The sequence below is a fragment of the Opisthorchis viverrini genome (assembly GCF_000715545.1).
Source record: "Opisthorchis viverrini unplaced genomic scaffold opera_v5_52, whole genome shotgun sequence".
In the NCBI taxonomy this organism is placed as follows: Eukaryota; Metazoa; Platyhelminthes; class Trematoda; order Opisthorchiida; family Opisthorchiidae; genus Opisthorchis; species Opisthorchis viverrini.
Window position 1 is genome coordinate 1,748,737 of NW_008751708.1, and position 15,750 is coordinate 1,764,486.

General features: G+C 46.0%; 1 protein-coding gene across 1 annotated transcript; it reads left to right on the top strand.

The window, feature by feature from the left end:
* Positions 1–1,506: 1,506 nt before the first annotated feature.
* Positions 1,507–12,980, top strand: T265_03597 (hypothetical protein; the record flags this gene model as incomplete). The annotated part of the gene is made up of 3 exons (XM_009168116.1): positions 1,507–2,235; positions 6,718–7,340; positions 11,978–12,980. The coding sequence occupies 3 exons, from the start codon at positions 1,507–1,509 to the stop codon at positions 12,978–12,980; spliced, it is 2,355 nt and encodes a 784-aa protein (XP_009166380.1).
* Between the last annotated feature and the right edge of the window lie 2,770 nt (positions 12,981–15,750).

The following is a 15,750-nucleotide window of genomic DNA, read 5'->3' on the forward strand; positions in this document are numbered from 1 at the left end:
GACGTAACGTAACATTTGGTCACTTTGGTCCCACTGAACCGAACCGGCGCAACTTCTCTGTTTCCGGTTGCACAGTTCTTGAATTAAGCCTAACCGAGTTGCATTACCGTACATCAAGACGTAACATTTGGTCACTTTGGTCCCACTGAACCGAACCGGCGCAACTTCTCTGTTTCCGGTTGCACAGTTCTTGAATTAGTTCAAGCCTAACCGCCCATAAGGTTAAATCATCTGTGCAGTATCCAATAGTTTACCATAATTATCACACCATTCCCCCCGGTTCGGTAAGCAACCTTGTGGTACCAAGGGGAGATAAGGGGCTCTGTAACATTAGTTTTATCAAACATCCCCTTCATTATCTCCCTTGTTCATTTCACAACCCAATATTTTCCGCAATATCGAATTTAAGGCCAGTAACTGAAAGCTGAGCGCTGCGGTCCTCTGCTATAGAGGAGAATTTCGGTAGCTCAGGTAGAATAGATGGTCGTTGGTTTTTTTTCGCTGAGGTGGGCAATTTTCTTGCAAGCGTTTCATCACCAATCCAGGTGGCATATAATCAGTGTGTTGTTAGTGGTTGTTGGCACAACCACCGACCCTCAACCGGAACCGGAGCCATCGACAGTTGTCAGTATTGTTCCATTTTTCAGCTCGAAAGTTACCCCTGAGTGGATAATTACACCGATAATTTATGTACTCAGTATGACCCGTTTTGGCTACTCAGGTTTCCCGTAGGTTCTGACCAAAAAATCCATCGCACCAAGCAGACGCTGGCGTCCGCCAAGTACCTACATACCTGCTGTGTTTCTGTATTTGGTTTTGCCTAGCTAGTTCGGGTAGGTAGTTGGTTGCCTTCAGACGCGGTTTATCATTTACCTGTTCCATAGACTTTTACGGGTGCCTTCGCAAAACCCAACAGAATTATGTTACAAGCTGTTGAGGAGCTCGAGACGGTTCGGCAGTTGAGGTGCGAAACTACCAACTGAAGGATCTGTAGTTCGATTGTTTCGATTGTAGTTTGAAAGATAGTGTGACAAGTTTATCTTAGGAACAGAATATTCGCAGGAGCTTTACCGTTTAACTAGTACATATTGTGAAAAGGAAACCTCAGGTTTTTGGGAGGCCTTCTGTTTACGAACTCACCACACGAGCCTGACGGGAGCGATAGGGTATCTGAAGAAAGTGCCGTAGTCGAAAACAAACTGGATTCATTCGACCGGACATTACAGAGGTCATCACTCCCGGGGTTTTAGAAAATTTAAAGGCTGCTAAATTTTAGAAGTGACAGGAGGGCGAAACAGTGACTGTATGCTTTAAAAGGACTTCGAGAGGACTAAACCCTTTTTTCGAAGGGAATCATCTTGCGATGTTTTCGGCCCCGTCAAAGGTGGAATCATCGTTTTTGTTGTTAACTACCCGTTTTTCCGTAAACACGAACGTCACACAGCCTATTCTGTTTATTTTGTAGAAGCCATGGTCGTTATTTATGCTGTTTGACCAGTCTCTCAGATGTCGGCCACTTCTTCTCCTACTGATGTAAGCCCATCAAGCATCTCGGCCAACCAACAAACCGCCGGCGCTGTCACGTCTTCAGGTCGCATCGCCTCTTTTAATCGTTTATCAGCGGGAGTTCCCTCATACGGTCCCAGTTCGTCACCAGCCATGTCTGCTGCTGCCGCAGCCGCCTTCCTCCTTCAAGCAGCAACTGGTGGCTCAGTAAATGGTGAAGGATCGACGGGTCCCGTGCGTCGTTCATCTGCACGGTTTTTCGAGTCTCCCCAATCATCGCCCTCATTTCCCTCGGCTGTGATATCTGCCGCTGCCCAACAGGCTGCTCTTGCTGCTGCTGCTCAGGCGATTAGCTCCTCGCATTCTTCGCCAAGCGCAAAAGCTTCATCAGATTTACAGGCTGCCGTCATCTCTTTAGCATTGGCTGCCAACCCACCCACCTCCAGCCAATCAGACTTATATCGATATGACCAGCAAGATCCCGGTTCCAGGCCTAGTCAAGCAGTTACTGATCTATTTTTCTTATCCGAACGACATCCGGAACTGTTGAAGTCCCATCCATCATTGGCATCTGTGTTCAGAAGACGGTCATCAACAGTGCTACCTACCTACCTTTCAGAGTTATCAAATACGGATGGAACTCATGAGACTATAGAAAAGCCGGTATTGAATTCAGATCCTTCCTTCCCCCACAACTTGGTTTCGGCTTTGGAGGTTATAAACAGCCAGGTAAAGTTTGTCTATGCAAACACCCGTGGCTCTAAGGTTATCGACTCATATTCGAACATTGAGTTTAAGATATCTTGCAGATCTGCTGACCGAAGTTCCGCGGTCCGAGCCTAACCATGGCTTCTCGATCGTCCCCGTCCGGGCTTGGGCAACGCAACTGTATCATTGCTCTCGTGTTTCTCTCCAGCTGTGTACCGAAAGAATGCCACAGCTAAAGGATTACTATTACTGTTATTATATTGTTTTTAATACTGTTATCATTCGTTACCCGTAGAGCCAAAACTACGACAGTGAAGCATCAGTGCCAACACTGATGTTGCTATCTTTGGTGATGATGGTGATAAGAACCAAAACAGTCCTGTTTTTTTCACCAACGTGTTAAACTTGCTACTAAGGGTATGTTTCCACCTGACTAAAAACCGCTGCCTTCTGTGATTTCCCTTCAATTAGTCACCGAGAACCAAACAACTGAAACATTAGGTACTGAATTCTCATCCCTCCCTGTCCATCAGGATACGTCGCTTTGAGCTGTGTTGTTCTTTCCGACAAATGCAAATGTGTGCTCCTTGTGTGGAACTCCCCATCCTGACTTATTTGCTCATATTTTCGTAAATTACCTTCAGGACCTATTTTCGAATACCTGTGTGCTCTGTCGATGAAGCATCAGCAAACGGACTTTTCTGAGGATAACAACAGTTAAATTTGAATTTCATCAATCGCCATCTTAGAAAAGAAAGCCATAAATATCCATAACATATTTGTGGTCTGAGCATGGTTAATGTGATACGAGTCACCGCTACTCACTATTTATCCACTTTGGCCCGCAAGCAGTACAGTTTCACGGAAATTTTTCCAAGTTTTGAGCCTAATACGTTGTTAGGATTAATTCATCATCATCTGTTGCGGAGCAAACCGACAACGGATCTATTCTAAACATGTTAGTGTGCCCTCGGCGTAGCTTGCGAGTGATGCAGATCACCGCTCTGTGCTCCACGGGTGTAATGTAATTTAACTGTGGTCATGCCCACCTGAATTAAGAGTTGTGGTCCACTAGTTGGCATCCTTACATGCTCCACTCTCTTGTTCATATGCTGATTTTGTTCTGACGAGGATAACAAAGTGATATGAGTTGTTCAGATGGTTCAGATGGCTCAACACAAACTACCTATCAGCGCGAGGTCCGTTAGCGCAGTTCGGTGAGACGGTTTAGTCCAGAGGCCATGTTACCGACTGCGTGGAATGACAATCGCCATGCGGAAATTCTTGGCTCACTTAACTCGACATAGATGGAGCATGAGTTCTCTAGATTTGCCACGTCACCCTCTTATTTGACCGCGCATGACATTTGCGAGTGATAGACTGCCCTAGCTTTTATCACTCTAACACATGACCGAATTTGTTTTCTAGTCATTTAGGAGTGGGACTACTCTATATGTTTTTTTACTAACCGTGTTTCTGTTATGTGCAAAACTGGTTTGCATTTGAACTGAGAATCGCTTGTCGGATATTCTTAGCATAAAGCATGACACAGTACTCCTACAGTTGATAGCCATGGCTTTGACATATGACCTTCGTCAAACACTTCATTAGATTTTGTAGGCTTTTTTTTGGAATGATAATAATAATCGTTTAGCTGCTACGCCCTTCCGGTACCTAGCTGCCGTGCCATCCGAGGGAAGCACGAGGGCTGGGATACTACCAGGTTGCCCAAACCTAGACAGGGTAAGTCGAGAAGCAGAGGCGGGTTCGAACCACGAAACCAAGGAATAGAGACTGATAGTCGATAATCCAGAGTAGAGAACCCTATAAATTTCGGTGGTTGTAATTCTCTGACTGTCGCCCAAACTACTCTATAGCTCCATTAATCAGTCATTGGTTGTGTAGTTCCGCTTCGTAAAAAATCGTTCAGCTCTAGCACCCTTTCGGTGCCTAACTGTCATGCCACCCGAAGGAAGCACGAGGACTAGGATACTGCCAGGTTGCCCAAGCTTACACACGAGAAGTTGGGATGCACAGGCGGAGTTCGGACTACGGACCTTCCGGTCAGTAAATTCGCGCTCTAACCACTGAGCCATCTCGCCCCGGTTCCACTTGAACTTCCAATAAAACACATGAGGTTCGCAAGCGCCTTTCTGCACACCCTTCCGCCTGGTCGCAGTGACCAAATAGACTTACCCTTTCGGAGCGTTATCCTAAAGGACCTGTTGTTCTATCGTTCTATACGCATCACTGCTTGGGTGGGGACGAACCAACAACCCACTTTTCAAACCAGTTGTAACCGGGTAAAATGGAGTGAGGTTACTGAGGTCGACTAGATTGGTGACGTTTTATCATTTTTCAACTACGGGGCCCATACATCAACTAGGCAACTTGTGGTGCGTGACTTCTTATAAAGATATCTGTTTCGACTTTCCGAAAAATGTAGCCCAATGGTAACTGCCTTGGGAGTGTATCCTCAGTAAATAGGGCGAACCTTACAATCCTTCCTTCCAAACCACTCTCGAAAGACTACTGAAGCTTTCCTCTTCTGCCTGAGGTCTCTTGGTGAAACACTTACCCGTACCCAATACTACTGATTGTGCGGTCTTGTTAGGTTTGGATGGACTAGGTCGCACGTAACCCCTGTCTGTAGGCTCTAAAGCGACTGAGATTCTGGTACATGTGCATCGCGCATGTCTGCATTTTTAGACCGCATCTCAACTACCGAAAAATGTCCTATTCCGCGTGCCGATTTTCACTTCGACCGCCTAGTTTACTAGACTATACAACAACTTGGTCTAATCGGGTCACATTTCGTCAGACGCTAGTACTGCACCCAACCTATTACATATGCATACGTGTATGTGGTTTCGATTACCGTGTAACTGGCAGTTGCATAATGCAGTACCAGCCCGTCAAGTCCATGTGCGCTCGACTCATTGTGAGCAATATTTTTCACTCTTCCGCCGCGATGATAACAAGTGAACTTTTTTGTCATTCTAAAGCCTCTTCTGCGCCCGTATAAATATGTGATTGCCGTTAATATTCTTCCGATACTTGCGCTACTTACCGGCCCCAAGGATTGTTCTAGTGTCTCCGCTGCAATGGCGCTTCATACAGAAGCTGCAAAACACAGGCCTCTGGCAATGTGTGAACTAAGAATGGGTTGATTTATTCGGATGTGTTCTGTGGACCACTTGGTTCGTCCACCGATTCCCGTCGCATTGAGGCGATTGTATGTTAACTACGCAAGCCGATTGGTGCATTTTCAGGCATCACAATAGTCTAAGGTCCCAATAGTCTCCTGATACAGCAATGTGGCAAAAAGAGGTTACCACTGGGAAAGAGGAATAGTTCTATTCGGGGTTGATTTGAAGAAAGGCGCAGTGATAACTCATCAGTGTACCAGGTCGTCGTCGGCGGGACTCACCCGATACCAGCGTAACCTACAACGACAGATGAACATCAGCTGAGCAGCATGGTCAGGAAATGACGTGCAACCGATATCAGTTCTTGACATGTGCTATGGAGTTTCGAGCCATGTGCAACAACAGTAACTCTGACCAACGGGTCTGGAGTTTGATTGCAGTTGCTTTCACTCCGCATTACCCTGTTACGGTCCGTTGCACGCAGACTTTCCGCCAACAAGCGATTTGAATGGAAAGCCGCTTTTCTGTCGGATGTGCGTTTGCTGCACGTAGTACACATCCCAATTGCTTTAACCTGATTTAGGCAGCCTAGCGATTCTTATTTCTTACCAGGCACTTGCTCATCCCAAATTCCATAACCATAAAGTTCCCATAGTTCAGAGGGAAATATGGATCAATATTGAACACCCATTCATGTATATTCGCTTATCTGACTATCTGTCAATAGCTCATGCTCTTCGAACGAGTATGTTCCCTTTAGCAGTTTTCCTGCTAGACCAGTATGCAGATTTTGAGAGATAACTTGGGGCGCATTTGAACTCTCCGTCAGGGTCCACACGGCAGTGAAAAGTGAAGCTATCTTCCAATTAACAACTTTTGCAAATGATACCAGTTTACCTAATTGAAGTCATTATTCCCGTTGTTGATTTCAAACTGGTGTGGACTCGCTCGTTTTAATGAGCTATAACTACTAACCACATAGCTATCGTTCAGCGGTTCAACTTTCAAAGGGAACGGAGCTTAGTGACCCTTGTGTGTACGTGTGTGTTGCACCTCCACACCCTCCAGGTTAGTTCAGTAGCTAAAACTACGATCAGGTCGTCGCTTGAACATGATCCTGGCTTTTCTGGTGTTCCTATCCCGGTTTAGGCAGCGTGGAGGTATCTGGGCTCTCCTGCTTTCATCAAGTTCGTTTGAAGGTATACACCCAAAGCATGTGGGGTTGAAGAAGTTTGATCTTTCTTGAGTGGCAATCTCCAAGAGAATGTGAGGCTTTCGTTATTTAGATGTTATACAAAGTTAGTCCCAGCCAACTAGCATTCGAGCGAATCCAACCACCTCTTTTTCTTTTCAGAATTCTGGATTCTCAGATGTACCCGGGCAATCTTTATCCCCCATACCTATGGCTCGGCTATCAGCCAGTCGAGATGGATCCAGTAAGGAGCACTTCAGTCGTGATGTGGATCCCTACCGTTTCTCTCAGGGACCGTCCGTCTTAAGTCCACAGAATCCTAAATTTCCACGCCACTTCCCTCCGACCACAGAGTCAACCGTTCCGTACGACCGCAATTTTTCACGGGTTTATCGAGGTTCGCCTGGACAGGATATGGTCTCTGCAGCCTATCCTTCTCACAACCCCTATGATCGAGGTACCACACACTCGAACCTTTCACCGACTTCTGTGGCCAATGTTACCGAGACTGGAGCTACGCTGTGCCGCTCTCCATCTCCTCTCAGTTGCTCTTCCTTGTCCAATTCAGCCACACCTCGACTGAATATATCTCCAATCGGTCAAGACGGGCGAAACCGCTCCATGTTGCTCGACTCGGCCGATCAAAGCACCAAGTCGGGTACCTCTTACGCATCTGTTCGTGCGGGGTGTCTGAGTGAGCATGAAATAAAGACAGAATATTCGGTAGCTGGGTCTTACGCGGACGAACCAAATCGAAAACGAGAGCAACGCCTAATAAAAAATCGGTTAGTATCTTGGTGGAATTTGATATCGCCCTTAGATATTTTCGATTGACTCGATTCCTTTTATCCGGAAGGACAGTGACCCGTGATTTGAGTCGGTTTATGTCCTTAGTGGGGTTATCGGAGGTGTCGCCTGCAATTCACATTTCAACACACGCCATATGACTCGCTAAGATCTAAAAAACAAGCGAATTCGCTTGTAATATGGTGGGGGTCCCCGCAAGTGAATGACCTGTGTAACGAAAAACCCACTTTCTTGTTTTCATTTTTGCTCATTTACTATTTTTGGCTAACTGGGTATTCAAGTGAAGGCTGAAAGAACTGAAAGCTAACCAAGTTATTTTCAGTATTCTTTCATCTAGACGGATAGACTTACTCTCCCACCCTCGTCGAAATTGAGAGCTTCCTTTTCCTAATACTCATCCTGCTAACCAGCAACACCCTACACGGACGGAATGATTAAACCTAAAGTTTCGATGCCACATATTACTGAATTTTGCTCATCAAGTCAGACCCATACTGAAACAACGGTACTCTGCCTCATAGGTTGCCGGAAAAATTGGTCTGGCCTCTTCAATGATTAGAATGGTTAGAAGTACATTGCTGTGTGCGCGATCGCAACCTTGTGTCTGTCGAAGCACAAAACTCTAAGGCTACAGCATATAGTCTGATTTGACTGATGTGAGCGCACGCGTACGGCGAAGTGTAAAGGTGCGTAATCAAGCCGGCTAGTTGGTCCACAATACAGTGCTTCATCTAGTCGTTTTTTACATCGTTGTTTTAACGCCCAGCCTCTGAATTATCACCTTCCCCAATCCGACCGAACTAGATTACCTTTTCACGAAGTTGCATTTAGGAAGGGCGTACTCTGATCACAGAGTGGTGTACTTTCTCCTGACTTCCACTGACGAACACTACACCTCGGGCTGCGTTACGCAGGTTAGTCAATCTTTGTTGCTTGAGCTGAGTTCACAATCACCAGGGAGAACCGTCCGGATCTAGGAAATTATTTTTCGACTCAAACATAGAGGGGCGATCCATAGGTGGAAAAAGGCGGGTCGGATTGGAGATTTTAGCTCACTGCATTTCATAGATAGTTTCGCATAGTCCCTGGGTTACACATGGAGGAACGATCACTAAATAGACTTGTGTTTGTTGTAGCCTACTGTAACCACGGCTACTGAGGAACTTTTTCGAGGTTGAACAGACCCTGTGGAGATTGCGGTTGACTCTCACTGGACGCTGTCGACCCCCAACGAGTTACGGGATTCACCTTTTGCCGAGAATGGTCTAAATACCGAATTCAGAACTTCACAAACGAGAAATGGATACCTCGTGATCTTGAAGAAGTGGCTGAAGGCGTTTAGAAAATGTTTCGGAAACTTCTGCATGAGCTCAAAGATAAAACTTCAGTAGCTCTCTCTGTCTCACCCAGCTGAAGATGAGCTCTCCAAAAACTTCCCTAGAACAAGCGGTGATCGACAAGGATATCCACATTCCCTTCTTGCCCAACTTCATCATTAATGGAATAATGGAGTGAACCCTGGAAGGTCTTGAAAATCCCGGTGTTCAAACTGTTGCTGGTGAGAATCTTGTCCATCCGGATTACGCAGACGACATCGCTCTCGTCTCAAGGGTCGCGTGTACTAGGCTTCAGTAAGGGCTGTGTTGTTTGGTTGCAATACGCGACCTCTGCGGACAGATGATGCGAGGCGTCTTCAAGTTTTCGACCACCGATGCCTCAGAAGCGTTGCTAGTTTTGGATTGCCTCAATGGATTAGTAACGAGGTGATTAGAAAACGGGTGCTCGCTTGTGCAGCAGGTACTTCAGTCGCAGAAAACATTCGGATTCATCGACTACAATGGCTCTGCCATGTTCTACACATACCGCAACATTGTATACGGAGACAAGTGTTGTTCTACGTGCCTCCTTCAGAATGGCGCAAGCCACCAGGTGGACAACGTATGACTTGAAAGAAGGGTGCGAAAGAGGTCATGAAGAGTGGGTGTTTTTGGTGTTGCACACCTAGGATGAGGTCTCCGTGACCCCACCTGCGCTTGGCTGGAGACATTGCAAGAAGTGGCGGCTGATCGATGTCAGTGGCGTTCGTGCTGTCAATTTCTTTCCAGTCTGTCTGAGTGGTTGGAGGTGTAGGTACCTCTGAATGCTTGGCATTGGCCAGCACTAGGTCCCTTCCCTCACCTGCTCTTTTCCTCTTTTCATTCTAAGGCTTTACGTATACTTAGATAGACTTTATGGTTGTACAGCAGTGGGGCATCAGTGTCAACAGTGATGTTGCTGTTTCTGATGATGATGATGGCGATAGCTGAAGATGCTGCTGACTACCAGTCCTCGTTGCGGCGTTCTAGCTGTCCGTTTCAATTCAGATTTTGAAGCTTTGAAGTTACCTTGGCATCAGGCTCCTCGACCTTTTTTCACTCATTCGATCACTACACATAATCCAGCACACCATCGACGGCGCACACTGCTGAAAATGCTGTTCTCACCCCATGGGTTTTCAACCACATCCAGATTTATTTATGAATGTTTCAGTTTCCACAGGCTTTAGTGTGATAATGATCATCCTATTTTCATATCATGGTCTTTTCACTTCGATCCTTTTATCGACACGGATTGGTGGTGAGGTGTAGGGTTTTCCTTTCCCATCGTCGGCAAGCTTCATTTCTCGCCCTAACATTTCGACCTATTCGTACCGTTGTCCACTATAAGAACAACCCTCCTTCCGCACTTCCGACCGGACGATTCCCCATTTCGCCTATTCAAGTAACCGCTCCTCTAGAGAACCAAACTCCCTCAACCATCCGAACGCGATTTTCAGCAGTCCTATCTATTTTGTTCCCGGAACAACCCAGTGGCCAATGCAAAAGTTTCACCACTAACTAGACGGAGTCTGTTTGCCCAGAATTAATTAGCAAATCGTTCCCCATAGCACGTACCAACCCAAGCCAGCTTCGCGGCCATGGTATCTCCTGTTCAGACACGTGCATCGGATTTTTTGTTCACCGAGTGGATATTCACAGCCCCAGTAATGCCCTAGAACCGACACGTACTCAGAACTCAAACTGGATGTATTTGTGCTCTATCTCATTCCATCAGGTGCGTTCAGATGACCGTCTCAGCCAATTATTCCTAGTACCGCTTATCTCACAGCTACTCACCACCGCGTTCACCTAACATGTGGTGAATGCACATTTCTTGGCTTCACCCCTCTTTTAGTCGTTCTTATGTTGTGGTCATACTGCGGAGCATGTATAGAAGCTGATTCTTTCAAATGTGATCACAAAAATGGCACCGTAACCTCTACGATACAAATCGAGACAGTCTGACGTCACGCTTGTTCTATCTTCTAGCTCTTCTCAAGGAGGACGCAAAGTGTATGTTTGTCGTGGTTGTCAACTAACGGAGTAAAAGCGGTCAGAGTTCGGCTTACCTTTTTTTTACTTTATTGCATCTGGTGTCTCTGGAAGAATGGGTCAGCTCCAATGACAACACAGGTTGCGGTGGCCGGAAACTACGGTCCGAAACGTAAATTCTACATATAGGTGTTCAGTTCTGTTCCCAATAATAAATATCGAACTTTGACGTGCGCCCGAAGTTCCCACATCCTCATCATTAGTATGAAGTTTTTAACTGCTCGAGTGACATCGCCACTCAAAATAGGGCAGTGCTTGGTTGATTAGTTCAGTCACTTGGCGTCCGACCACTGGAGTTCGTGGGCTTCAATGAGATTGAAACTTCTCCGGATGTTGAAGATTGTGAACGAATATTTTCGTTTCGTTCTCTCTTACCTAGTTTGTTCTAAGAATGTATATGGGGAACCATTGGTTAAATGCTTCAAGTGTTTGCCCACTTTAAATTCCCACGAGCCAGATATTGCATCCATAGACTAGCACTATGGCCACCCGAAACGCAGGTTCACCTCACCCTTAACCCACGGTATTTTGGAAGCTTGAAGAAGCACTTTAAGCAGTGTTGCTGTGCACAGTTGTTCCATCATTTGTTTGGTCATTCAGCCCGAACTACTGGCTACGAATTCGGGGGGAATTCCCCGCGACTGATAACAGCATAATTGGATTTGTACTCGTGAAAAATTGGTCTTGTTGATTCGCATCCTGTGGGAGCTCACCTAAGAATTGATGCGACCGTAAACCAGTTGGATTCCACTAGTGTGTCTCCTTACTACAGCTTTTTCGTCAGCACATTGAAGATCTTTTGGGTGCCCGCGTAGCCAGTGGATGTCTACATCACTGTCCAGGCCAAAGAATAATTGGTGGGGGTAGGTGATAATTGACAGTTCTGAGGGAGTCAGCAGCCTTGGTAAGGCAAATACGTTATGTGTATCCTCCCTTTCACCGGATCACTGATTGTTTCAAATATGCTAGCATACCTAAAAGGTGCGCCTCGGTCCAGGGGGTTCATGGAGTGTTTTTCGGTTTCTCGAAAGTGACTAATTTTGAGGCGAGGGGAAGTTCTGTACTCGCCTGTACACCATATTGTTATGGTCATGTTGTTATTGTATGGACTGCTTGCTCTTCCTTTCATCATATTGGCCTACACTCATTACAGTATGAACAACTATCTTTCAAACAGTGACGACTTTTTCAACTATTTATTCTAGTGAAGCGGCGCGCGAGTGCCGAAGAAAAAAGAAGGAATATGTCAAGTGCCTTGAAGCTCGTGTCAGTTTGCTTGAAAGTCAGAATCAACAGCTAATCGAGGAGCTGCAGAAAGTCAAGGCGCTTTGTTTCAACGAGTTGTGTGGGCTGGGTCTTACAAACTCTACCGCTGCGTGCGCTGCTGCAGTGCTTGCCGCTGTCACTTCCGTACCTGGCACTTACTCTGCACCCAGCGCCTCGACTGCCATGAAAAGCTCGCCTTCAGATGTGGTAGCGCGCCAAATGAACAATGAATCATTCGGCCACACCACTTTGCCATCCGATGAGAGTCATCTTAGTGCACATTTGCTCCCTTCATGTCGTTCGAGGACCCGACGTCGTTCTATTCTTTCAGCGACGAAGTTTCAATCCGATGTCACCTCACTAGATTCCCAAATGGTGCCTGACTATCCGAACGATTATATTGGAGAGGTCGACTCTGCTAGCTCCCAACTGCAGCCATTTCCTCCTACTGGAGCAACTCAAAGGCAAAATGGATCCCAACAATATAGAGACGCGCAATCCCGGGCATCCGAGTCTACCAGTGCTGGCGTTTCACCTAGCTCTTACGACTCGGTAGCTGCCGCGAGTGATAGTTATCGTCAAAATAATCATGCCCAAACAGCCTCAACAATCCCGACCCTCCCCAGAGACGATTCCAAACGAATAGAGCAGTCACCCTACTCATACAGTCCACCTGCTGTTCAAGCTGTCTCTAGAACATCCACGTACTTTCATCATCCACACTACGCAGCCAAACGGGCTTACCGTAATTTGACCGTGAACACGGACGAGCCGAACACATACACCGACCCACAAACGTCGAGTCCTGAACATGGCGGCTTGGTGAAGTCTACTCGCTCTGCTAATACTGTGGCTGATGCTGCTGTCATTCTGGCTGCCGCGGCAGCGATGGTGGCGGAATCGGAATCCACCTCCAATGCTGAACCTCGGGTATCCAGTTGAGTGGCTTGGTCTCACTTGCCAATAGTTCTGCGCACCCCTGCTCCAGTAACCATTGTCTTTCAGCATTTGACCAAGATTTTGACTTGTATAATACATCAAGGAACACCTTTTCAGGGTCTTTCCCTTTGATTTCTTGCGGTAAACACCATTATCATTCGTCTTTATTCTCCACGGACGCTAACACTTGTTTCTATGTTTCCATTGTATGATTTACCCTGTCGTCTTCCCCGCACTCTTTCGTTGCATTTGTTTTCTTCGGTTCACACGTGATGCTTGCCTCAAGAACTTCTTTTTGACAACAACTGTGTTCCGACGATGATTGTACTTGCAGTTGACACCTGATACACTCCGTGATTATCTTGTTATATTGCTCCGAATTTACTATTACGCTTACTACTACTCTTGTTAGTGTTGACCATACTGTGTCAGGTTTCTTTATAAACTGTTCAGGTATTCAACAGTGCTTTATCTGGATTTGGCAATACTTCGGTTTGCTTTGTTTCGTACGATTCACTGCAGAATTTTCTGTAGCAGTTAATCAGGAACCTAGCGCCATTGTTATTCCTGTGACTGGTACTTCGACCTGCTCTCCTCGTCCTCCTATTATCCGCGTTTTCATTATCACCGATGTGTCCATCGCTTGTTCCAATTTTTCTCTTCCTGGCGCTGCGCCCTTTTTTATCGAGCTCTTCGTAATATACCCACTATTTTTCTGCGCATCATATTTGGCTGTTTATTTGCACACGACCCTGTCCTGGTTGTAGAATTAGTTCCCCCCAACTCTGTTGCGCCCCCCCCCCCACACACACACACAGACCCACACGTTTTTCGATCATGATGGGGTTACCAGCTGTTTAGATGTAATTCCTATCTCAAATTCGAAGGAGGGTTTTCTGCTCGGATCTCTCTACCTTTGGAATAGTGTCATTCGATATGTCGTTGTCACCGTTCACCCCTCCCTTCTATTCATCGTTTTTGCCAGTTCCTTGCCTCTGTACATAAATAAGTCTGTGCATTCAGTCAAACTGGGTTGTCTTTTTTTACCACTTGATATCGCTTCCTTTGGTACTTTGTCCTGCTGTAAGCGCCGTAATTATTCCTGGACTGTTTTCTGCCGATTGGTATTGCTCATCTCCGAATTGTTTCCTTTCCACTTCATTTGCAACATCATTTTGTGTGTGTTTCTTTGTTCGCGTGTTTGTGTGTCTGTATTAACTTTTACCAGAAGTTGACATCAGGTGAATTTAAAATCTTTCAACACAAAGAATTATTAGTATGTTGTGCCTTTTTTCCATCCGAAAATCGGCTGTCTAGTAAGCACGTTACCTTTTTTCTGTTGACGCTGTTATTTTTCTGGTTGCTCTCCATTCGCGTTCACTCAAAGGTCAGACTGAACACCGTCGATCGTGTGACCGTCGTCTGTCTCGTTTTTGTCCCGTTAATATTTTTATGGAATGCAGCTAAAATACGTGCTAGTCTGACAGAATCGATCGTCTGCATCGTCCTATCGCGCCTCAGACGTTGCTCCCTACATGATTGGTCGTCGTTTATAGTGTAAAATTCAGTCGTGTTGAAGATCAGCGTAGCACGACAGTGACGAGGATTTGTGAACGCTAGGTGAAAAAAGTGTTGGTCGCTGAGCCTTTGTTATGGATGGACAGCTTCTGACAGAAGTGCCAAAAAGAAGGGGACACCTCAGCTACAATCGTTTACTAGTGTTATACATCCACCCAGTCGACCTTGTGCTTCTTAGACTAGTTATTTTCTAACTATTCCACTAATCTTCAAAGTAGAGTTGTATACGCGGCAAGTACCATTCAAAATCAACGCGGCTTCACGTGGTGTTCGAGATATTCAGTGGTCGTGTATACTGCAGTTAAATCACTGCGCTCTCCTACTATTCCGTATTTCTGGCAGACCCATCAGCCTACGCTACGCATAACTCACTAATATGCCTCGCCGCTGCGTAACTGGATTTTCCAGATCCCACTCAGCTTATCCTATGTGGCAAGTAGTTCGAGGTTTGCTGGTGAACTCTATCAGTTGCCATAATAATGGGATAGTCCATAGCTCCACGAATGAATTTGCGGTTGTGCACCACATTGGAGCTTCAACACCACAACGTGTGAACATATAACAAAGGGGTGTCGTATTGTTTGAACGGATGGATTTCAATCGTTAGGTAGAAGTACTGTGGAAAGTGCCAGGTAACTGAATGGACCAGTAGTGGAAAACCTATCAGTTTTGGACGAAACGAAGTTGAAACCATTACTCTTTGGCCAGGTTAAGGTTTTGTGGTAAAAGGGAGAGACAAACATAGTTGTATGGCGAAACGGAGCGGAATCGAAGGAACGAGTTACGAGGATCATCAACCTAGGCAATTATGAAACAGAGTGAGCTAGCAACTTGGACAATTTCTGGAGGTCGTCATTCAAGGAAGGGGGGCAATGAGGTTATCGTGGTTGTCATAGTTCGTAGTCACTCGTGTCGTAGTAGTCCTTCGCAGTCCTTATTATCGGTGACTGAAGATGCTTATAAGAATCGACTTGCCGACCGTCAGGTATAAGGTAACGAACACAGATGTGGCATAACTTTCAACTGTGGGTAACAACAAATGGCTACGTTGGCTCGTGTACACCAGGGTGGTGTCCGGTATTCTTTTAAAAAGGGTACTAAGTCCTGGCTCGTGTGGAGCATTCTCTAGGCTTTTGTGAGCAGCGTGACCAGACTGGTCGCGACTCGCTGACAACCCACTACCAGTTTCGCCGTA